The sequence below is a fragment of the Anomaloglossus baeobatrachus genome, chromosome 8, assembly GCF_048569485.1.
Source record: "Anomaloglossus baeobatrachus isolate aAnoBae1 chromosome 8, aAnoBae1.hap1, whole genome shotgun sequence".
Taxonomy (NCBI): Eukaryota; Metazoa; Chordata; class Amphibia; order Anura; family Aromobatidae; genus Anomaloglossus; species Anomaloglossus baeobatrachus.
This window is the reverse complement of record NC_134360.1, coordinates 215,233,288-215,258,927: the sequence shown is the minus strand read 5'-3', so window position 1 is coordinate 215,258,927 and position 25,640 is coordinate 215,233,288. Positions and strand designations below refer to the sequence as shown.

Genomic DNA, 25,640 nt, shown 5'->3' with positions numbered 1-25,640 from the left:
GACCTGCTCTCTAGCTCCCCCTGTAGCATCATGTGCAGCACTGACCTGCTCTTTAGCTCCCCCTGCAGCATTATGTGCGGCATTGACCTGCTCTCTATCTCCCCCTGCAGCATCCTGTGCAGCACTGACCTGCTCTCTAGCTCTCCTCCTGCAGCATCCTGTGCAGCACTGACCTGCTCTCTATCTCCCCCTGCAGCATCCTGTGCAGCACTGACCTGCTCTCTAGCTCCCCCTGCAGCATCATGTGCAGCACAGACCTGCTCTCTAGCTCCCCATGCAGCATCCTGTGCAGCACTGACCTGCTCTCTAGCTCCTCCTGCAGCATCCTGTGCAGCACTGACCTGCTCTCTAGCTCCCCCTGCAGCATCCTGTGCAGCACTGACCTGCTCTCTAGCTCCTCCTGCAGCATCCTGTGCAGCACTGACCTGCTCTCTAGCTCCTCCTGCAGCATCCTGTGCAGCACTGACCTGCTCTCTATCTCCCCCTGCAGCATCCTGTGCAGCACTGACCTGCTCTCTAGCTCCCCCTGCAGCATCATGTGCAGCACTGACATGCTCTCTATCTCCCCCTGCAGCATCCTGTGCAGCACTGACCTGCTCTCTAGCTCCTCCTGCAGCATCCTGTGCAGCAATGACTTGCTCTCTATCTCCTCCTGCAGCATCATGTGCAGCACGGACCTGCTCACTAGCTCCCCCTGCAGCATTATGTGCAGCACTGACCTGCTCTCTAGCTCCCCTTGCAGCATCCTGTGCAGCATTGACCTGCTCACTAGCCCCCCCTGCAGCATCATGTGCAGCGCTGACCTGCTCTCTAGCTCCCCCTGCAGCACCCTGTGCAGCATTGACCTGCTCTCTAGCTCCCCCTGCAGCATCGTGTGCAGCACTAACCTGCTCACTAGCTCCCCCTGTAGCATCATGTGCAGCACTGACCTGCTCTCTATCTCCCCCTGCAGCACCCTGTGCAGCATTGACCTGCTCTCTAGCTCCCCCTGCAGCATCATGTGCAGCACTGACCTGCTCTCTAGCTCCCCCTGCAGCACCCTGTGCAGCATTGACCTGCTCTCTAGCTCCCCCTGCAGCATTGTGTACAGCATTAACCTGCTCTCTAGCTCCCCCTGCAGCATCCTGTGCAGCATTGACCTGCTCTCTAGCTCCCCCTGCAGCACCCTGTGCAGCATTGACCTGCTCTCTAGCTCCCCCTGCAGCATTGTGTACAGCACTGACCTGCTCTCTAGCTCCCCCTGCAGCATCCTGTGCAGCACTGACCTGCTCTCTAGCTCCCCCTGCAGCACCCTGTGCAGCATTGACCTGCTCTCTAGCTCCCCCTGCAGCATCCTGTGCAGCATTGACCTGCTCTCTAGCTCCCCCTGCAGCATCCTGTGCAGCATTGACCTGCTCTCTAGCTCCCCCTGCAGCACCCTGTGCAGCATTGACCTGCTCTCTAGCTCCCCCTGCAGCACCCTGTGCAGCATTGACCTGCTCTCTAGCTCCCCCTGCAGCATCCTGTGCAGCACTGACCTGCTCTCTAGCTCCCCCTGCAACATTGTGTACAGCACTGACCTGCTCTCTAGCTCCCCCTGCAGCATCCTGCTCACTTGCTGCTGTTCTGCGGCTCTGATCATTTCTCTGATTGCTTCCTTGTTTGTTTGCCTTCAGCAGCAGATTCCTGTAATTGCACATTTGACATGTTTATTATGATACATAGATTAATTAACAATAAATAGAAAATGGGATTTTACCGTCACAATGAACACAGTCTACAGGTTTATATGAGAAGTAGTCAGTGTAAGGTGATAGCAGAGAACAGCAGAACAAATTCTAATTAGTATTCCAGCACCAAAGTATTTTTCCATATCACTATATGAGCTTGGATTTGATATCACAGAATCATAGAATGGTGAAGTTGGAAGGGACCTAAAGTTTATCCATTTTCCTTTTGAAGATTTCCATTGATGGAGAGCTCACTACCTCTCATGGTCACCTGTTCCACTCTCTGACTGCCCTCACTACCTCCCGTGGTCGCCTGTTCCACTCTCTGACTACCCTCACTACCTCCCGTGGTCTCCTGTTTTACGCTCTGCCTGTCCTCACTATCTCCCATTGTTGCCTGTTCCATTCTCTGACTGCCCTCACTACCTCCTACCTCCCGAGGTCGCCTGTTCCCCACTTTGACTGCTCTCACTATCTCCCGTAGTTGCCTGTTCCACTCTCTGACTTCCCTCACTACCTCCCATGGTCTCCTGTTCCCCTCTATGACTGCCCTCACTACCTCCCGTGGTCTCCTGTTCTACTTTCCGACTGTCCTCACTGCCTCCCATTGTCGCCTGTTCCACTCTTTGACTGCCCTCACTACCTCCCGTTGTCGCCTGTTGCACTCTCTGACTGCCCTCACTGCCTCCCGTGCTCACCTGTTCCCCTCTCTGACTGCTGTCAATACCTCTTGTGGTTGCCTGTTCCCCTCTCTGACTGCTGTCACTACCTCCCGTAGTCACCTGTTCCACTCTCTGACTCTTTCACTACCTCCCGTAGTTACCTGTTGCACTCTCTGACTGCCCTCACTACCTCCCGTAGTCACCTGTTCCACTCTCTGACTGCCCTCACTACCTCCCGTAGTCACCTGTTCCACTCTCTGACTGCCCTCACTACCTCCCGTAGTCACCTGTTCCACTCTCTGACTGTTCTCACTACCTCCCGTAGTCACCTGTTCCACTCTCTGACTGCCCTCACTACCTCCCGTAGTCACCTGTTCCACTCTCTGACTGCCCTCACTACCTCCCGTAGTCACCTGTTCCACTCTCTGACTGCCCTCACTACCTCCCGTAGTCACCTGTTCCACTCTCTGACTGTTCTCACTACCTCCCGTAGTCACCTGTTCCACTCTCTGACTGCCCTCACTACCTCCCGTAGTCACCTGTTCCACTCTCTGACTGCCCTCACTACCTCCCGTAGTCACCTGTTCCACTCTCTGACTGCCCTCACTACCTCCCGTAGTCACCTGTTCCACTCTCTGACTGCCCTCACTACCTCCCGTAGTCACCTGTTCCACTCTCTGACTGCCCTCACTACCTCCCGTAGTCACCTGTTCCACTCTCTGACTGCCCTCACTACCTCCCGTAGTCACCTGTTCCACTCTCTGACTGCCCTCACTACCTCCTATAGTCACCTGTTCCACTCTCTGACTGTCCTCACTACCTCCCGTAGTCACCTGTTCCACTCTCTGACTGCCCTCACTACCTCCCGTAGTCACCTGTTCCACTCTCTGACTGCCCTCACTACCTCCCGTAGTCACCTGTTCCACTCTCTGACTGCCCTCACTACCTCCCGTAGTCACCTGTTCCACTCTCTGACTGCCCTCACTGCCTCCCGTAGTTACCTGTTGCACTCTCTGACTGCCCTCACTACCTCCCGTAGTTACCTGTTGCACTCTCTGACTGCCCTCACTACCTCCCGTAGTCACCTGTTCCACTCTCTGACTGCCCTCACTACCTCCCATGGTTGCCTGTTCCACTCTCTGACTGCCCTCACTACCTCCCGTAGTCACCTGTTCCACTCTCTGACTGTTCTCACTACCTCCCGTAGTCACCTGTTCCACTCTCTGACTGCCCTCACTACCTCCCATGGTTGCCTGTTCCACTCTCTGACTGCCCTCACTACCTCCCATGGTTGCCTGTTCCACTCTCTGACTGCCCTCACTACCTCCCATGGTTGCCTGTTCCACTCTCTGACTGCCCTCACTATCAGAAACTTCTTCCTAATGTGTAATCTGAATCTTCTTCTTTTTAGTTTCATCCCATTGCTCTTTGTACGTCCTTGTGCTAATGAGAATTGGGTGGTTTCCTCTGCACTGTGTGACTACTTTTCATCAGGTAATTGTAGACCGCTATTAAGTCTCCCCTCAGCCCTCTATCTAGTTCTTTCAGCCGGTCTTCATAGGACATGGTTTGCAGACCTTCTAGCGTCTTGGTTGCTCCTCTCTGGACTTGCTCCGATATATCGATGTCTTTCTTGAATTGGGGCCCAGAACTGTCCACAGTATTGCAGGTGGGGTCTGACCAGGGCAGAGTATAGGGAATAATGACCTCTTTTGATCTAGATTCAATGCTTGTCTTGATACATCCCAGAATTTTGTTGGCCTTTTTAGCTGCAGCACCGCACTGTTGGCTCATGTTGTATCTGGGATCCACTATTATGCCCCCGTCCTTTTCCCTGCTGATATCTCCTAATTCCTCCCACACTATATGTGCTTTTTACATTTCTTTTACCCAGATGTAGGACTTGTCCCTGTTAAACTCCATTCAGAACCTAAAATTCCATTGGTGGGGTGTTTTTTGTCTCTTATGTGTTTTTATCATATAATATTTTTGGTATCTTACTTTTTATAATGTTTTCTGAAAAGGTCGTAGAAAACCTATTTATATACTGTAGATTATTCCGCTCTCCTTATGTCTCCCCATTGGGGTCACACTAATAGCCAATATAAAAGTAGAAATAGTACCAGCACTATTCCGTAAAAAAAGAAATAAATGTATTCAATGCAAAAAGGCATTTTTACATTGAATTAATTAATTTATTTATTTTTTCATAGAATTGTGCTGGTACTATTTGTACCTTTGGATTGTCCATGGAGCTTTGTACTGTGCACTTTATCAGGTGAGCTGAAATGCTATTTTAATAGCCAATATAGTCAGTGATATTATACATTTGTCCACCCATATCCTGTCCACCGCCATTAACTTGAGAACGGCGGCAGCTATAGGCATAGAAGTGGTGTCTAGGTATAGTAAAGTAGCCATGCGCTACGCAATGAAACCACCTATAGCGCCACCTGGTGGAAAACAACGGAGTTAGCATTTTTATCTCAAAAACGGAACAAGATAGAGAAAAAAAGTGAATTATAAAGTTGTAGGGCATCATCAATTCAATATGAATCCACACCTTGCATACAGAAATGCTATGATTAGAACATGTAAAACTCACAAGGCTGCGGACGTGAAGCGATACCTCATGGAGACCTTCCTACAAGTCATTGGATATGGTGGCTGTGTGGAGTGGCCTCCACGCTCACCTGACCCCATTGGACTTCTTTCTGTGAGGTCACATCAAACAGCAGGTGTATGCGACCCCCTCCGCCAACATTGCAGGACCTACGGCGACGTATCACAGATGCTCGTGCAAACGTGTCACCTACCATATTGCACAACGTGCAGCAAGATACAGTATGCTGTCCAGAGTCCAAATGTGCATTGCAGCTGACGGGGGCCACTTTGAGCATCAAAGTTAAATGAACGCCATATGCATGACCAGCCTTCATTGTTTTTGGGGGGGTCATGGGTTTCATATCATAGCTTTTCTGTATGCAAGGTGTCGATTCGTATTGAATTGATGATGCCCTGCAACTTTGTAATTCACTTGTTTTCTCTATCTCGTTCCGTTTTTTAAATAAAAATGTTAACTCCGTTGTTTTCCACCAGGTGGCGCTATAGGTGGTTTCATTGCGTAGCGCATGGGTACTCTACTATACCTAGACACCACTTCTATTCCTATAGCTGCTGCCGTTCTCAGTTTAATGGTGGTGAACAGAATATGGGTGGACACACTGTATAGATGCACTATAAAGCATTTCATATACGGTATCTGCATATTTCTTGCCATCCAGCAATCACTAGGGATGTTGGTAATATGAAGTATGGCAGGCAAGTATACTCTTTCTTTTCTCATTCATTCTTTCCATTAATTATTTAGACACTTTTAATTCCAGCATATTCATGATAACTTCTAGATCTGCAGCAGAGAAAACATTGATTTTATGAAAATGACAACAAACAGCTCAGTAAGAGATCCTAATTCCAGCGATGTGTCACTTACTGGGCTGTTTGCTGTCATTTTGATAAAATCAATGTTTTCTCTTCTGCAAATCTAGCAGTTCTACAGAGCTCATTAATATACTGGACTACCTGCAGCACACCAAGTAGTCCTCTAATGATAATCTATGTGGATTAAACAGTAATTTTATCAAAACTACAGGAATCAGCCCAGTAAGTGACACATTGTTGGAATCAGGGTCTCTGTCTCTCCATTATGCTGCTCTTAGATGCAGGAGAAAAAAACGGTTACAAATTCCCTTTAAATGATGGGATATCCATTGAATTTCTAAGGAAAAGCCATTCTGACCCTTTATAAAGCTTTATTATATATAGTTTTGATAAAATCACTGTTTAATCAGCAGTAGATTATAATTAGAGGACTACTTGGTGTGCTGCTGGTAGTCCAGCATATTCATGATAACTGCTAGATCTGCAGCAGAGAAAACATTGATTTTATCAAAATGACAACAAACAGCTCAGTAAGTGATCTTGATTCCAGCGATGTGTCACTTACTGAGCTGTTTGCTGTCATTTTGATAAAATCAATATTTTCTCTTCTGAAGATCTAGCAGTTATACAGAGCTGATGAATATACTGGACTACCCGCAGCATGCCAAGTAGTCCTGTAATGATAATCTACTGTGGATTAAACAGTGATTTTATGAAAATGACAGCAATCAGCCCAGTAAGTGACACATCGCTGCAATCAGGGTCTCTGTCTCTACATTATGCTTCTCTCAAATGGGGGAGAAAAAAAACAGTGACAGATTCCCTTTAAATGATGGGATATCCATTGAATTTCTAAGGAAAAGCCATTCTGACCCTTTATAAAGATTTATTATATATAGTTTTGATAAAATCACTGTTTAATTAGCAGTAGATTATAATTAGAGGACTACTTGGCGTGCTGCCAGGTAGTCAGTCCAGCATATTCATGATAACTGCTAGATCTGCAGCAGAGAAAACATTGATTTTATGAAAATGACAACAAAAAGTCCAGTAAGTGACACATCGCTGCAATCAGAGTCTCTGTCTCTACATTATGCTGCTCTCAAATGGGAGAAAAAAAAACGGTGACAGATTCCCTTTAAATGATGGGATATCCATTACATTTCTAAGAAAAAGCCATTCTGGCCCTTTATAAAGTTTTATTATATATAGTTTTGATAAAATCATTGTTTAATCAGCAGATTATCATTAGAGGACTACTTGGCATGCTGCAGGTAGTCCAGCATATTAATGAGCTCTGTATAACTGCTAGATCTGCAGCAGAGAAAACATTGATTTTATCAAAATGACAGCAAACAGCTCAGTAAGTGACACATCGCTGGAATCAGGGTCTCTGTCTCTACATTATGCTGCTTTCAAATGGGGGAGAAAAAAATGGTGACAGATTCCCTTTAAATGATGGGATATCCATTAAATTTCTAAGAAAAAGCCATTCCGGCCCTTTATAAAGTTTTATTATATATAGTTTTGATAAAATCATTGTTTAATCAGCAGGAGATTATCATTAGAGGACTACTTGGCAAGCTGCAGGTAGTCCAGCATATTCATGAGATCTGTATAACTGCTAGATCTGCAGCAGAGAAAACATTGATTTTATCAAAATGACAGCAAACAGCTCAGTAAGTGACACATCGCTGGAATCAGGGTCTCTGTCTCTACATTATGCTGCTTTCAAATGGGGGAGAAAAAAATGGTGACAGATTCCCTTTAAATGATGGGATATCCATTAAATTTCTAAGAAAAAGCCATTCCGGCCCTTTATAAAGTTTTATTATATATAGTTTTGATAAAATCATTGTTTAATCAGCAGGAGATTATCATTAGAGGACTACTTGGCATGCTGCAGGTAGTCCAGCATATTAATGAGCTCTGTATAACTGCTAGATCTGCAGCAGAGAAAACATTGATTTTATCAAAATGACAGCAAACAGCTCAGTAAGTGACACATCGCTGGAATCAGGGTCTCTGTCTCTACATTATGCTGCTTTCAAATGGGGAGAAAAAAATGGTGACAGATTCCCTTTAAATGATGGGATATCCATTGAATTTCTTATAAAGTTTTATTATTTACATAGTAGCATTATAGAGCATTTTATATATTTGTATATTTCTTGCAATCACTAGGTATGGCGGTATTATAAAGCATAACAGGCAGGTTTGCGCTTTCTTTTCTCATTCTTTCCATTCTTTAGTCATTTTTCCTCCAGTTTGTCGCCTTGTTTTGCTGGGCCTGTGACGGAGCCGGACGGTTCCTGGGAGGGTCCCAGTGACGTCCTCTGTTTCTTCTATGTCGGCCCCGTCACTGAGATTCCCCGGTAGTATTTTTAGACAGGCTGGCTGAACGGGTTTGTCATCACACGCCTGTACCTTGACCCTTTATTATTTCTTGTCTGTATTACACAGACTCGCAGCTAATCCATGACGCTCCGGAGCTCATGTGGCAGATGGACTTTGGCACGGATCAGAATCAGGCCTCCTCTGTCCGGACTGACGCAGGTGAGGATCTTCGGCATTTAGATTTTGTAGGTAATGATCCTCTATTTTTATTTTTGCATTTTTAGTTGCACCTCTAAAGTGGCCTTTACACGCTACGATTGTGCTCCAGCGATCTCGTTGGGGTCACGGAATTTGTGACGCACATCCGGCCGCTGTAGCGATCTCATAGTGTGTGACTCCAAGGAGCGATTTTTGGATAGTTGCAAAAACGTCCAAAATCGCTCCTCGTTGACATGGGGGTCTTCTCCCAATTATCGATATTATCGCTTTGCCGTTATTGTTCCTCGTTCCTGCGGCAGTGCACATCGCTGTGTGTGACCCCCGTAGGAATGAGGAACATCTCCTTACCTGCGTCCGCCGGCCACAATGTGGAGGGAGATGGGCGGGAAGTTCGTCCCGCTCATCTCCGCCCCTCCGCTTTCATTGGGCGGCCGCTTAATGACGTCGTGGTGACGCCGAACGGACCGCCCCCTTAGAAAGGAGGCGGTACGCCGGTCACAGCGACGTCGCCGAGCAGGTAAGTATGTGTGACGGGGCTGTGCGATTTTGTGCGCGACGGGCAGTGATATGCCCGTTTCGCACAAATGAAGGGAGCAGGTCGCATGCTAGCGATATCGGGACAAATATCGAAGCGTGTAAAGCCACCCTTAGGCTCAGATTTAGAGCCTTGGATTACAGAATAGCATGCCTTATTATTACTGTATCATAGATGATAAGTAAAGGCCCCATTTTTATATTCCTGTGGAGCTAATGATATACGGATGGTATACGGATAACTTATAATATGGATATTAGGTATGCACACTTTACTGTCTTAAGTAATGGACTGTTCATTCAGAACCCTTATCTAGACAGTGTCTTTGCTCTGGATAATCAATCACTTCTGTATATTACACTCTGTAATCCTTAAAGGAGTTGTCCTTAAAGAGGACCACCCACCAGGATTTTCATGTATAAACTAAAGCCAGTGCTATACTGGCGCTATCATTCTGATTCTATACATACCTTTAGTTGTGAGATCGGATGTATACTTTCTGAAATACAGGCAAGTAAAGTTTGTGAAATGCACTGTTATTTGATTGATAACAGCTATAGAATATCTAATAGGTGGGTCGGGTTTTAGTAGTTATTCCCGCCCCTGTCTGCCTGCCTGTCCTTCCTCCCCACTGTCTCTGTTATTACAGGGAGAGGAGGGAGGGAGGAAGGACAAGGGGAGGAAGGATTGGGGGAGGAAGGCCAGGGGAGAAGAAGGACAGGGGGAAGAAGGACAGGGGGAGGAAGGACGGGGGGGAGGAAGGACAGGGATAGGAAGGACAGGGGGAGGAAGGACGGGGGGAGGAAAGACAGGGGGAGGAAGGACAGGGAGAGGAAGGACAGGGAGAGGAAGGACAGGGAGAGGAAGGACAGGGGGAGGAAGGACAGGTGGAGGAAGGACGGGGGGAGGAAGGATGGGGGGACGAAGGACAAGGGGAAGGAAGGACAGGGGGGAAGGAAGGACAGGGGGAAAGGACAGGCAGACAGGGGTGGGAATAACTAGCAAAACCCGACCCACCTATTAGATATTCTGTAGCTGCTATCAATCAAATATTACTGCATTTCACAAACTTTACTTGCCTGTATTTCAGAAACTATACATCCGATCTCACAACTAAAGGCATGTATAGAATCAGCATGATAGCGCCAGTATAGCACTGGCTTTAGTTTATACATGAAAATCCTGTTGGTTGGTCCTCATTAAAGGGTTATTCCCATCTTCAATATCCTATCTCAATATGTAGTAGGTGTAATATTATTATTATTTTTTATTAATAATAATAATAATAATAATAATAGCAAATACCTCCAATTAGAAATGTAGTATAGTTCTCCAGATTATGTCTCTTACCTCATGTGCAGGGCATTGCAGTATCTTAGATATCAATGATTACGACCACCCATATAGTCAAAGTTAGTTGCTCATGGTCGTAACCTAAGCTGCAATGTCCTGCACATGAGGTTAGTGACATAGCAAATCAGGAGAACTATACTACATTTCTAATTAGAGATGTTTTCTAATATTATTATTATTATTATTATTATTATTACGCCTACTACATATTGGGGGATGATCAAAAAGAAATCGGGTTAAATGCTGCGCTAAAAACCACAATCCAAAGATATATCGTGAATTCCTTTTCTTTATTTTCACAGGTCAACGCGTTTCAAAGGCATCTCCACCTTCTTCATCAGGACAAAAGTCAGAAAGAAAGGAACAGCATCTGTTCCTTTCTTTCTGACTTTTGTCCTGATGAAGAAGGTGGAGATGCCTTTGAAACGCGTTGACCTGTGAAAATAAAGAAAAGGAATTCACGATATATCTTTGGATTGTGGTTTTTAGCGCAGCATTTAACCCGATTTCTTTTTGATCATCCCCCATCCTGTTGCAATATCGGGGCTGCAGCTGACCACTTTTGTATTCATTTATTCCATGCTGACAAGGAGTTGTGCCTGTCACAACTGAAGCAGGTGAGTACCTGTCCTATTCCCTGCACCTATATCTATCGGTTAAAACCCTATGTGCGCTTTCTTTCCACAGTTTTTGCTATCGCCTACTACATATTGAGATAGGATTCTGGTTATGGGATATACTTTAAGATATCAGATCAACGGGGGTTTGACTCCAATCAGATGTTTTCCATTGTTATATAAAAATATAAACATAATATAAACAGTAAAAAAAAAAAAATAAAATAAACATCACTGCGTCCGGTAGCGATTAAAACATAAAAACAATACATTATTTATCCCGCACCTTGTAGGTTAGTAAAAAACTCTAATAAAAAAGGCAGAAAACGTTTTAGGGACTTTAAAAAGGCACCAATAAAAGTGAAAGCTCACTTGTAAAAAAACAAACAAAGCTCACGTGTACAATGACGGGAAAATTAAAAGGCTGTGGCTCTCAGAATAGTGACACACAATGCTCATATTTTTTTTTTAAGTGTTTTTACTGTGTAAAAAGTAGTAAAAACATAAAAAAAATCTCAGAATTAATTAACGGAATAATTGCGGAGACCTGCATAATGAATCTGGGAGTGTTTGGCGCTTTTGGCCGTGATGTAAGTTCCGTATAGATCCGTATTTGTGGCTGTTACATCGCGGTATATCCATCCAAAATCAGTTTATAGATAAAGATTAAGGAATTTCATGCAATATTTTAATTTAAAGGGATTGTCCATAATTAGAGGAACGTAGCTACTTTGCTTCAGAACCAGCGCTAGCATTGACCATGAGTTATGTGTAATATTGCAGCTCAGCTCCATTCACCTCAATAGGGCTGAGTTCCAATAACTGACACCAGACAACAAAGCAGCCATGTTTTTCTAAACCTTGATAATCTCTTTGAGATCTAAGATAATGAGCAAGCGAATGATATTAACTTATTACCTGCTTGAACTTACAGGTGACAGTAGGTTGAAATGGACCATGGGCCCCCCCATTGGTCCAACCAGCCTCCGAGAAGACCACCAGAAGGTATGGGCCACTGGAGAGGAATGTATCCGCCACCTCCTCCGCCTTCACATCATTACAGAGATAGCGGCTATGGATATTACCCACCCTATCCAGTGCAAGGAGGTCCTCAGGCATGGCCTGCCCCATGGATGGATTATTATTCTCAATACCCAGCAAACATGCCAAGACACATAGATTACAGGAGGCCTGCATCCCGAGCTGAGGTATATGACAGAAGTGAAGCATATCGGCCATTGTCCCGGTGAGTTTTCCCCATTTCATTATATTGTACTGTACATTTTCAGAACAAAATATCAAAAAATGTGTTGCAGTACACCAGGATGACCACCAGAGTAGGGTACTCTCATCTATTTATTTTTCATAGAAAGTCAGGTTTTTTTAAAGGGTTTATCTCCCAAAGATAGAAGTCACCCTGGCCATCAGGTGATCACTGTTTGTCCATCTTAGGAAGGACTTTATGGCCAGATGATGAAGGCTGCAGCTTTCACTTTGTAGCTGCCGACTTTTTAGTAGGATGATTGGGGCCTGGCGCTAAAAGTAGCTGCTCCCCTCTCTCCAGGCCCTTCCGCCATTTGGAGAAACAAGGGTCAATTGGTGCTCTTATTCACTGGCCTGGCTGTCTTCAGATTGACCTCATGGATCAGTGCTGTGATCCTCTAGCTGGAACCGTGGATCCTAGGCTAAAATCGGGTAGAATAAATGAATCTTGAAAAAGTTCTGTGATCCTCCAGCTGGAACCGTGGATCCTAATCTGAAGTCCGGTAGATTAATGAATCTTGAAACAGCTCTTTGATCCTCCAGCTGAAACCGTGGATCCTAGGCTGAAGTTCGGTAGAATAAATGAATCTTGAAGCAGTTCTGTGATCCTCCAGCTTGAACTGTGGATCCTAGGCTGAAGTCTGGTAGATTAATGAATCTTGAAACAGCTCTTTGATCCTCCAGCTGAAACTGTGGATCCTAGGCTGAAGTCCTGTAGATTAATGAATCTTGAAGCAGTTCTGTGATTCTCCAGCTGAAACTGTGTATCATAGACTGAAGTCCGGTAGATTAATGAATCTTGAAGCAGTTCTGTGATTCTCCAGCTGAAACTGTGGATCCTAGGCTGAAGTCCGGTAAAATTAATGAATTTTGAAGCAGCTCTTTGATCCTCCATCCGAAACTGCGGATCCTAGGCTGAAGTCCGGTAGAATTAATGAATCTTGAAGCAGTTCTGTGATCCTCCAGCTGAAACCGTGGATCCTAGGCCGAATTCCTGTAGAATGAATGTGGTGACAGCAGCAAGGCTTTTTTTATACCTCTCAGTTTTCATTGCAGGGTATTGTTTCATACAGGATTGGTGGGAGATGGCTGTTTTCTCATTGGTTGCTTGTTCAATTCAATTGCATAATTCTCCTCGGAATTATCTAGTCAAAAGGGCTGAGGCAATCCACATTTAACAGACAATAGAGCTCCAGTCAGTCTGACATTAAACAATGGCTAACCTCTCTTGATTTACCAAACAAAGAAACAATATTTCTGGCCTAATTAAGAACAGTTCACCCCCCACACAAGTGGCCAGAAGCTGAGTCATCACACCTCGCCACCCAGTTAACCACCTTCCCCACCCATTATATAGCATCCTACCATCCACCACAAGAAACTTCTGGAAAAACTACTTTTTGGAAAGTTTTGCCAGACATTTAGAGATTTGCTAACTCTATCAAGAAGCCAGGAGGTCTTCCCTTTTTTTCGTGAATTTTATGACCTACGTACTTGGCAATTTCAGAGTTCAATTTTAATTATCTAAACTCTGATGCATTTATTGAAGATGCGTTTAATACATAATGCCCATTGATTGCAATGGAGTTGATGGGGTTTCATTATATACTTTAACTTATAAAATTAGTGTGGTCTCAGGTGACAGCATCAATCTGACCATGACAGGTTCCAACGAACATACCGCATTTCTTAAAGGGTTATTTGCCATTTGCGCTCATCCACTGGCCTGGTTGTCTACAGATTGACCACATGGACCAGTTCTGTGATTCTCCAGCTGAAACCGTGGATCCTACGCTGAAGTCCAGTAGAATTAATGAATCTTGAAATAGTTCTGTGATTCTCCACCCAAAACCGTGGATCCTACGCTGAAGTCCAGTAGAATTAATGAATCTTGAAGCAGTTCTGTGATTGTCCAGCTGAAACCGTGGATCCCAGGCTGAAGTCCGGTAGAATTAATAAATCTTGACACACTTCTTTGATCCTCCACCCGACACCATGGATCCCAGGTTGAAGTCCGGTAGAATTAATGAATCTTGAAGCAGTTCTGTGATTCTCCAGCTAAAACCGTGGATCCTTGGCTGAAGTCCGGTAGAATTAATAAATCTTGACACACTTCTTTGATCCTCCACCCGACACCATGGATCCCAGGTTGAAGTCCGGTAGAATTAATTAATCTTGAAGCAGTTCTGTGATTCTCCAGCTAAAACCGTGGATCCTTGGCTGAAGTCCGGTAGAATTAATAAATCTTGACACACTTCTTTGATCCTCCACCCGACACCATGAGTCCTAGGTTGAAGTCCGGTAGAATTAATGAATCTTGAAGCAGTTCTGTGATTCTCCAGCTGAAACCATGGATCCTAGGCTGAAGACCTGCAATGGGGGAAACCAGCTTTTGGGAACCCCAGCGATCCCAAAAATGGGACTTTATTCTCCACAGAGTCGCATCTTGAATGGAGCAGAGGTGCACGTGTTTGACCTCCACTTCATTCATTGCTTATAGGACTGCCAGAAATGGCTGAGTCCAACAGTCCCACAGATAATAAATGGAGCGGAGGGGATACATTTCTTTCTTGGGAATAATCTTTAACATTTCCGGAGACGTTATATTTACAGGCAAAAGTGAATTTTCTTTATTCTCATTATAGCCCATGGCGATTTCTGGGGACTTCTAGCAGCGTGATCCCACCTAATTAATCAGATAATAGCCATCTGCATTATTTATAAGGAGAGATGAGACGGCTTCATTTTACATTATTTTTGGATTATTTTCAGAATTTTATATATATAAAATATTGAATTTTAAGTCTTTAAGAACGCAGGTAATTTTAACATTTAAGATTCAGAATTTTTTTCCATTTATTCTTGATACCTTTTTTGGGGGGAAGGGGGGGTAACGGAAAAAAGTAATGAAGTGGAATACTTTTTATTCTTTATTATACTTTATTATTATTATTAGCATATTACTAGCTGCTGAATGAGTTAACTGAGAATCTGTCAGTGAGCTTACGCTGAGAGTTTATAACTTTTCTGTTTCTTTCTGAGCTCCTCTCAGCTGATTTATGTTCACAGACCACATCAAAGTTGAATGTGCAAAAACTCTGTCTGTAAAAACCAAACAATGCAGTTTTTTTAATGAAACCCAATTGTAAACATGATTTTTAGCCCCAAATACATGACCTTTGGAGAACATTTTTGTTTACTTTAAATGCATGTATTTAGACTAAAAATAATGTTTGCAATTGGATTTCATTAAAAATTTGCACTGCTTGCCCTCTGCAGCCTATGTTCTATACTTTCTATTGCTGGCTGCAGAATGAGTTAACTGAGACTCCATCCGTGAGCTCATTCTGATAATCTTACCAAATGAGTTTATAATTCTAGATCCCTTATCTTTTTCTGAGCGCCTCTTATGTGATTAATGACCATAGACCACATCAAAGTTGAATGAGCAGAGAAGTAGAGTCTCTAAAGCCAAAAAGGGCACCATTTTTAATGAAACTCAATTGTAAAAATGATTTTGTGTCACGAGTGTCTTTCTGTCCCTGAGGGACTTGTGACAGCTTCGGGATCTGAGTGTCACATTGCTCTGTGAAACGGTATTTTAAATGTGCTGCTTTCTGTTGGTGCAGCAAGGGTTAATGTCATTTTCCTTGCTGGTAGTTACTAGCTAGTCAAGTCTCAGGTGCAGCCGGTTTATCACCATTCCCATTCCCTTCAAACAGTCACATGTTCCATCACATGATGCCGGTTATAGAGAAATCACTCTGAACTAACCAATGGGGATAGAGGATGTATTTGGAAGTTGTTGGAGCCCAGTTGTCTGCAGCCTTGGTGTTTGGCTGCTACCCTGCTGTTTGTTGATACGCTTTTGTCTATGTTCCCCTGTCTGTCTCCCATTCCCTGTGTAGGTTTATTTTAGTGGTGATGTTTAGTGGATACATCGGTCTTGACACTATTCAGGATAAATGAAGAGACAGAAAAGGACTATGCACATGACAGCGGCGGAGGGAAGGACCCGCTTACTGATTCTTGACTTTTGTACATATTAGTCCAGTGGGCGGTCCTATTCAGTGATTGACAGTCTTCTCTATAACTGTGCATGCAGACAGCTGTCAATCACTTAGTAGAACCGCCCACTGGACTCCTACACATACATGTAAGGAGGTGGTCAGAGGACCAAGTATGTGAAGAATTCCTCTCCCTGAAGACCCCGACCGAAATGTTCTTATTATTTGTAATTTAGAAGATTTTATGCTGCTATCTTATATGAGTATGTAGTGAGTGCGCCGAGGTCATCTAGTGGCTGGAATAGAGTATAGCATTGTATTGTGTTGGTTCTAATGTACGGCCATATGTTTTCTGTGTAATGTTAGATGCAGAGTTGGCAGAGTGGTTCACAGATATAGCAGAGCAGAGCTAGAGAGGTTACTAGATACATAGGGCCGGTGAAGTGCAGTAGGGCCGGGTAACTCGGCTGCATTATAACTGCAGGTGCACCAGGGGCTAAATATAGGTTTCACCCCTGGAAGGAGTTTGGGCACTAGATACCTGGGAGGAGGGAAGTGTTCTAGGAGAGACGAGATGGCTGCTAAGGGGCAGGTTGTGTGGTGTCACCAGTGGACCGATCCCCCCTACGAGCAGGTCTGTTGTCGGTGGTCTGCTGGTCGACGAAGGGGTTCTGCGAGTTCCATCGGGCACCAGGATGAGAGAGAGAGAGACAGAGAGAGAGAGACGGCTGGTAACAGAGGGCAGCCATAAGGGTACAGCGTAGTGCTAGAGGGCACTGGAAGAGACATAAAGAGAAACTAAACTGAAAGTAACATATAAAGAGAAACGAAACTGAAAGTAACATACAGTATAAAGAGAAATTAAACTGAAAGTAACCATTTAATGGGAACCTGTCACCACTTTTTCGGCCTATAAGCTGCGGCCACCGCCACCGGGCTCTTATATACAGCATTCTAACATTCTAACATGCTGTATATAAGAGCCCAGGTCGAGGGTATAACATAAAAAACACTTTATAATACTTACTTAACGGTTGCGCGGTGGGCCTTATGGGTGTCTCCGTTGTCCGGTGTCGGCGCTGCCTCTTTTGGCCATCTTTGTTCTCCTTCTTCTCTAGCCGCGGTGCATTACGGGTCTAACGTCATCCACACTCGCCAGCATTCAGGTCCTGAGCAGGGCAGATCAAAGTATTGTAGTGTGCCTGCGCAGGACCGGCGAGTCTGGATGACGTAGCCGCGTCATGCACCCAGGCTTCAGAAAGAGGACGAAGATGGCCGAAAGAGGTGGCGCCGGCACCGGATAACGGAGACACCTATATGGCCAACCGAGCGACCGTTAGGTGAGTATTATAAAGTGTTTTTTATGTTGTCACAGCGGCCTGGGCTCTTATATACAGCATGTTAGAATTCCGTATATAAGAGCCCGGTGGTGGAGGCCGCAATTTATACGCCAAAAAAGTGGTGACAGGTTCCCTTTAAGAGAAAGAATGTACCTTGTATGTAAACTCTGCCATCTTCGAAAGTTGTGTTGAGAAAAAAAGAAACCGTCTGTGTCATCTCCTGATTATTCCCAAAAGTACAGATGAAAGAAGAGACGAGGTTACCTCATAACGGCAAGTAAGTGTACGAAGCCCACACGTCTGCTGGGCCCTCAGTCTGCCTGTAGCAGGGTCCAGGGGGTCGCCCGACGCCTGACCAGGACTACAGTGCCCCCTGTGCCACCTGTTTACATACACATCAGGGATTTCAACAAAGAAAATACAAGTAATACTGACTCTTTTCCAGCAAACCAATATATCATTTGTACGTGGCTTTTCCTCCTCTTTGCCCTGCTGCCCACAGACTGGACTTCATGTACAATGTGACCGGTTCCCTTTAAGCACATCCCTATTACGTGAGCTGAACCTGCCATATAAGTCCCCAGAATGACAAAAATGAGAAGCAATATAAGATTTGTTTATGCCCCCATCTCTGAACAGCGGATAATGATCAGGTTAGACTTGTGCCTCTGCAGCCGGAGGGGAGCTGCCGGCTACAGAGCGTTTTTTGCAGCATTTACAGCTATTACAGCAATGTGCGGTGCAGTCATCCGCTCCTAAGATGCTGAAGTATAAAAGTGCCGGGTTTATTTTTAATCTATCGATCTGCTGTTTGCTGTTCAATTTGTACCTGAAGTGCTCACTTATTCATTTAAGTGCTCAGTTCCCCACTGACATCTTTGACAGCCATTTGTGAGGCGACTTTCCACTGGATGTAACAATGGAAGGCGAAGTTCAGAAGAACCTTGAACTTTGAGAACCACTCACGTCCTCAAATTGCCCATAGTGGATTGTGCAGGAGCTGCCTAATATTTACATGCACCGGTTTGATCCGTAATCAAGTCCAGACCCCTGCATCTGTGTCACCCAGGGAATGGGGTACTCGGTCCCGGGTGGTTTACAACTGGGGAATGTCACTTTGGTGGACGTAGCCCGGTTCCGTGCCCTGGGTGCTTTTTAATGGAGATTATTTACAGGTGAGAGTAAAGTCATTGGTGTGACGCCACCTGCGGGTTGCGGTTAATATGGGGGAACCGCCGCTGCTGAGTTGGTTACCCGTAGGGCTGGTGGTGATGGAAGCTATAATGGTAGGCCCTCTGCAGGTAGGACTGAGCCTGGGGATTTGTAGAATGGAGGCCACACCGTTGTTGTAGTTAACAGTCTCTACTCACTCTTGACCCTCGGATGGCTGGTTCAGGTCCCTGTAGTTCCAGTGCCAGTTTGATGACTCGGTTGCTCTGTCCCCGACACCCTCAGTGTGGTTGGGTCCCCGTAGCTTGAAGCGGTTTGGGGCCCGACTGTCCCTTTTGTGGCAGTCTCCTTGTCCGTATGGCGTGCAGTGTGGACCCTGTAGGGCTGGTCTGTGTCCCGAAACCTGATCCTTGCTTTACTGCTGGTGTCCCCGGATCTGTGGGTCAGTGAGGTCTGTAAAGGTCCCCTCACTATGCAGGTATTTGCCAGTCCGTGTAAGACTATAGTCTGACCTAGGGCCCTGTGCCCCGTCGGTGCTCTGGTCCCAGTGGTACTTGGGTGTACCAACCCTGGCGAACACTCTCCTGTGCCCCCGGGTCACCGTCTACACGACCCAGTCCAAGGCACGTCTTTCCACTTCACTCTCCACTTCTGTACTGCTCACTGTCCCCTCCCACCAGGCTGTCTAGTCCCCTGGTCTGTCTACGCCCTCTAGGTGGCCATCCCCTTGTGTCCAACTAGCCATTGACCCCTGGTGTGGAGTGGGAACTGGGATTTTAGTGTGTCTAAGGCGGGCTTTGCACACTACGACATTGCAGGTGCGATGTCGGTGTGGTCAAATTGAAAGTGACGCACTTCCGGCATCGCAGGCGACATCGTAGTGTGTAAAGCCTAGATGATACGGTTAACGAGCGCAAAAGCGTCGTAATCGTATCATCGGTATAGCGTCGGCGTAATCCATAATTACGCTGACGCAACGGTCCGAAATTGTTCCTCGCTCCTGCGGTAACACACATCGCTGTGTATGAAGCCGCAAGAGCGAGGAACATCTCCTACCGGCGTCACCGCGACTCCCGTAGGATATGTGGATGGAAGGAGGTGGGCGGGATGTTTACATCGCGCTCATCTCCGCCCCTCCGCTCCTATTGGCCGCCTGCCGTGTGACGTCGCAGTGACGCCACACAACCCGCCCCCTTAATAAGGAGGCGGGTTGCCGGCCAGAGCGACGGTCGCAGGACAGGTGAGTCCATGTGAAGCTGCCATAGCGATAATGTTCGCTACGGCAGCTATCACAAGGATATCGCAGCTGCAACAGGGGCGGGGACTATCGCGCTCGGCATCGCAGCATCGGATTGCGATGTTGCAGCGTGCAAAGTACCCCTTAGTGTTGCTGGCACTGGTGTTCCAGGTCCCTGGGGGTAGGCCCTGCATCCTGATGAAGATGCAGTACCTCATAGTGCCCTGAGTGGCTCAGGGGCGCTACACATGCTGCAATTTTTTCCCCAACTGGGTCCGTTTGGAAAGTTATCCTTTGTGCAGTAGCCCATAGCCTAGAAATGTGCTGTTTATTATGTGTCACATTGCAAATACTGACAGCGCACAAACCAAACCTACAGGGTTGTATAAATACATAGAAAATCTGTCACAATGACAAATGGTTCTGAATTACAATAATGTACGACTGCCGGAAGAGGCACAGATCCCAATGGTGTAATCATTACCTGTGGACTCTCACTCCTCTGCAGAAAGTTGACATATGACATCCAGGAGTCCTGCGGTGCATCAGCTCTAAGCTTAGGACTCCTAAGTTAGGAGTCCGGCACATACATGGTGCTACTGCTCTACATTGTAACTTTTCTCCTGGACTCCTAAGCTCGGAGCTGTAGATCAGCAGGACTCCTACATGCCGTATGTCAGCTTTCTGCAGGGGAGTGAAAGTAAGTTCAAAGAAAATAATTACAGCATTAGGCTAGTTTCACACTTGCGTTGAACGGCATCCGTTGCATTGCGTTGTGTGACGGATGCAACGGATGTGTTGCATATAGTGACACAACTGATGCAACGGATCGTACAAAACAACGGAATCTGTTTTTTTTTTCTTTACAGTTTTACTATTTTGAACGATCAGCTGATCACCCGGCTGCCGGGTGATCAGCTGATCGCACACAGCAGCCGGTCGCTGGGTGATCAGCTGATCGCTCACAGCAGCCGGTCACCGGGTGATCAGCTGATCGCTCACAGCAGCCGGTCGCGGGGTGATCAGCTGATCGCTCACAGCAGCCGGTCGCCGGGTGATCAGCTGATTGCTCACAGCAGCCGGTCGCCGGGTGATCAGCTGATCGTTCGGCCGCCGAGAATGTGTGCGGGTGGCGGAGTGCGGGGGGCGGAGTACGGAGTGGGTGGAGCCGAGCGGGGCCATGGCGCTGAGGACGTCAGTGCCGCGGGGACTGCATCGCTGGGGACATGCGAGTGTGTGTGTGCGCGTGAGCGCACATGTACATGCGGAGTGCGGGAGGGGGCGGAGCCGAGCGGGGAAGTATCGGGGTCCCTGCACACGTAGCCAGGGTAAATATCGGGTAACTAAGCAAAGCACTTTGCTTGGTTACCCGATATTTACCTTGGTTACCAGCGTACACCGCTTAACGCTGGCTCCTTGCACACGTAGCCAGGGTAAATATCGGGTAACTAGGCAAAGTGCTTTGCTTAGTAACCCAATGTGTACCCTGGTTACGTGTGCAGGGAGCAAGAGAGAGCATGCGCAATGAAATCCTAAGGATTCCGCTGCTCACAAAATGTTACATGCTGCGTTCCTTCCGCCCGGCGGAAGCAACGCAGCGTCGGCCAGCGGAAGCAACACAGGTCCATCACTCGCAATCCGTCGTCCATACAAGTCTATGGGAAGCAGCGGAATCCGTTAACGGATTCCGCTGTTTTACAAAACGGCGGATTGCAACTGAAGGAAAACAACGCAAGTGTGAAACTAGCCTTAGAGTCTTTGTCTCTGTGATATCTTCAAAATTTAGAGCCCTAATTTTTTATCTGATTTATGTGTGACGCATCAGCACTAAATAATCTAAGTTGGAGAAATTAATTGAGAAAATATAGGCAAAAATTAAATTTATGGGATAAAAAAAATAATTGCCATGTGCATATGTATTCACGAAGCTCCTAAAAAATGTTGGTGCAAGCAATTACCTTCATAAGTCACATGTTTAGTGAAAGGAAGTCCACCTGTGTGCAAAGGAAGTCCACCTGTGAAATATAAGTGTCCCCGGGTCTGACAGTATATACACATCTTCTCTGAAAGGCCACATAGGCTGCAACACTATTAAGCAAGAGGCATGTAAAAATTGAGATTCTTAGCACACAAAATTGCCCAGATTTTATGTCAGCCCAACAGCCAACGGCAAGGCGATCTCATGTATGTTGGGTCCCTATCAATCTAATGCCTCTCTTTGAGTTAAAAAAAAAATCTACAATTTATGGGTGGAAAGGAAGCTGCAAATGGAGAATTAAAATGGCCTAAGGCTGAAGAGCAGGAGTGCTCAATCAGAATGCATGACCCTGTAATATAAGAAAAAGACTGATGGCACATCCTATCTTTCTAATGTGAACAAGTGCAAACTGAATATGATACATAGTAACAAAAAGGAGACAGTTGATAGGGACCCAACAAAAATGAGGTCGCCTTGCCGTTGGCTGTTGGGCTCACAAATAAGTTTGATTTGGACCCAACAAAAATGAGGTCGCCTTGCTATTGGTTATTGGGCTCACATATTAGTTTGATAGGGACCCAACAAAAATGAGGTCACCTTGCCATTGGCTGTTGGGCTCACATATTAGTTTGATAGGGACCCAACAAAAATGAGGTCGCCTTGCTGTTGGCCGTTGGGCTCACATATTAGTTTGATAGGGACCCAACAAAAATGAGGTTGCCTTGCTGTTGGCTGTTGGGCTCACATATTAGTTTGATAGGGACCCAACAAAAATGAGGTTGCCTTGCCGTTGGCTGTTGGGCTCACATATTAGTTTGATAGGGAGCCAACAAAAATGAGGTCGCCTTGCTGTTGGCCGTTGGGCTCACATATTAGTTTGATAGGGACTCAAAAAAAAAGAGGTCGCCTTGCCGTTGGCTGTTGGGCTCACATATTAGTTTGATAGGGACCCAACAAAAATTAGGTCACCTTGCCGTTGGCTGTTGGGCTCAAATGTTAGTTTGATAGGTACTCAACAAAAAGGAGGTTACCTTGCCGTTGGCTGTTGGGCTCACATATTAGTTTGATAGGGACCCAACAAAAAGGAGATTGCCTTGCTGTTGGCCGTTGGGCTCAAATATTAGTTTGATAGGGACCCAACAAAAATGAGGTTGCCTTGCTGTTGGCTGTTGGGCTCACATATTAGATTGATAGGGAGCCAACAAAAATGAGGTTGCCTTGACGTTGGCTGTTGGGCTCACCTATTAGTTTGATAGGGACCCAACAAAAAAAGATGTCGCCTTGTCGTTGGCTGTTGGGCTCACATTTTAGTTTGATAGGGACCCAACAAAAATGAGGTCGCCTTGCCGTTGGCTGTTGGGCTCACATATTAGTTTGATAGGGACCCAACAAAAATTAGGTCACCTTGCCATTGGCTGTTGGGCTCAAATACTAGTTTGATAGGGACTCAACAAAAAGGAGATTGCCTTGCTGTTGGCTGTTGGGCTCAAATATTAGTTTGATAGGGACTCAACAAAAAGGAGGTTGCCTTGCCGTTGGCTGCTGGGCTCACATATTAGTTTGCTAGGGACCCAACAAAAATGAGGTCACCTTGCCATTGGCTGTTGGGCTCACATATTAGTTTGATAAGGACCCAACAAAAATGAGTTCGCCTTGCTGTTGGCTGTTGGGCTCACATATTAGTTTGATAGGGACCCAACAGAAATGAGGTCGCCTTACCGTTGGCTGTTGGGCTCGCATATTAGTTTGATAGGGACCCAACAAAAATGAGGTTGCCTTGCCGTTGGCTGTTGGGCTCACATATTAGTTTGATAGGGACCCAACAAAAATGAGGTTGCCTTGCCGTTGGCTATTGGGCTCACATATTCGTTTGATGGGGACCCAACAAAAATGAGGTCGCCTTGTCGTTGGCTGTTGGGCTCACATATTAGTTTGATAGGGACCCAACAAAAATGAGGTCGCCTTGCTGTTGGCTGTTGGGCTCACATATTAGTTTGATAGGGACCCAACAAAAATGAGGTCGCCTTGCCGTTGGCTGTTGGGCTCACATTTTAGTTTGATAGGGACCCAACAAAAATGAGGTCGCCTTGCTGTTGGCCGTTGGGCTCACATATTAGTTTGATAGGGACCCAGCAAAAATGAGGTCGCCTTGCCGTTGGCTGTTGGGCTCACATATTAGTTTGATAGGGACCCAACAAAAAAGATGTCGCCTTGTCGTTGGCTGTTGGGCTCACATTTTAGTTTGATAGGGACCCAACAAAAATGAGGTCGCCTTGCTGTTGGGCTCACATATTAGTTTGATAGGGACCCAACAAAAATGAGGTCGCCTTGTCGTTGGCTGTTGGGCTCACATATTAGTTTGATAGGGACCCAACAAAAATGAGGTCGCCTTGCTGTTGGCTGTTGGGCTCACATATTAGTTTGATAGGGACCCAACAAAAATTAGGTCACCTTGCCGTTGGCTGTTGGGCTCAAATATTAGTTTGATAGGTACTCAACAAAAAGGAGGTTACCTTGCCGTTGGCCGTTGGGCTCACATATTAGTTTGATAGGGAGCCAACAAAAATGAGGTTGCCTTGACGTTGGCTGTTGGGCTCACCTATTAGTTTGATAGGGACCCAACAAAAAAGATGTCGCCTTGTCGTTGACTGTTGGGCTCACATTTTAGTTTGATAGGGACCCAACAAAAATGAGGTCGCCTTGCTGTTGGGCTCACATATTAGTTTGATAGGGACCCAACAAAAATGAGGTTGCCTTGCCGTTGGCTGTTGGTCTCACATATTTGTTTGATAGGGACCCAACAAAAATGAGGTTGCCTTGCCGTTGGCTGTTGGGCTCACATATTTGTTTGATAGGGACCCAACAAAAATGAGGTTGCCTTGCCGTTGGCTGTTTGGCTCACATATTTGTTTGATAGGGACCCAACAAAAATGAGGTCGCCTTGCTGTTGGCTGTTGGGCTCACATAAAATCTGGCCATTTTTGTGTGCTAAGTATCTAAATTTTTACATGTTTTCCATAGCAGTAATGCATATCTATATTCCCATATTCATTGTTCCACATATCTTAGCACTACAGAGTGCAACTGTCTCCTTTTCCTTCCTTTGTTCTTCTGAAATTGTAAGTTTCTTACATAGAAATCCCAAAAATGCTATCATTTTTACATTCCGTGTCTACCATCTGTCAGTCTGATGTATATGTATTAGTTGCAGATAAGATTGTAACGGAGAAACTTGACTCGAACCCTTCGCTGCTGCTGTAAGGATTTAGCTCTGTATGTGCGTCTTGTGGCCCGATGTATCTCGGAGTGTGTTTTTGCGGAAACGTATGACTGTTACATCTAATAAGAACATAACTTCAGAAAAAAAAAAAAGCCGTCCTCTTCATGTCGTATTTGCTTGACCTCTTCCTATCTTTTCAGGCAGGGATATGATGAAAGATATGGATTTTACGAGACTGTACATAGAGAAAACTATGGCAACAGAGATTATAATTATGAGCCTCCAGTTGGTGTTTCTGGAGAGAAAGGTACAGTGCACTTCCTTGTGGCTGTTTTCGACTTCTTAGTGTTTCCATTGCTTTCATAGTCCTTTGAATTAGATTTGTCGAGGACATGTAACCTGCGCTTTTCCTAAAGTTTTAAAATTAGATTTCTGTTTTCTTAACTCAAGTTGTAAAAGGAAGTTCTTCTCCTCGGCTCCCGAATGTATCATATAACCTACTTTCCTCATTAAAGAAGAACTGCTAAATATTAATTATATTATAGTCCTAGC

At 45.6% G+C, this 25,640-nt stretch overlaps 1 protein-coding gene across 3 annotated transcripts in view; it reads left to right on the top strand.

The window, feature by feature from the left end:
• SEC16B (SEC16 homolog B, endoplasmic reticulum export factor) overlaps positions 1-25,640 on the top strand; it is a 276,625-nt gene that overhangs the window by 5,462 nt on the left and 245,523 nt on the right. For 2 of the 3 annotated variants that reach the window (XR_012724949.1, XM_075320161.1), the window contains exons 2-4: positions 8,276-8,368; positions 11,808-12,119; positions 25,289-25,395. Coding sequence is in view for 2 of the 3 variants with exons in the window: in XM_075320161.1 (XP_075176276.1) it covers positions 11,824-12,119; positions 25,289-25,395 (403 nt within the window). In the remaining variant the exon portion in view is untranslated. Of the gene's footprint in view, positions 1-8,275; positions 8,399-11,807; positions 12,120-25,288; positions 25,396-25,640 lie in introns of all 3 variants that reach the window. The other variant, XM_075320162.1, reaches the window with a different exon arrangement.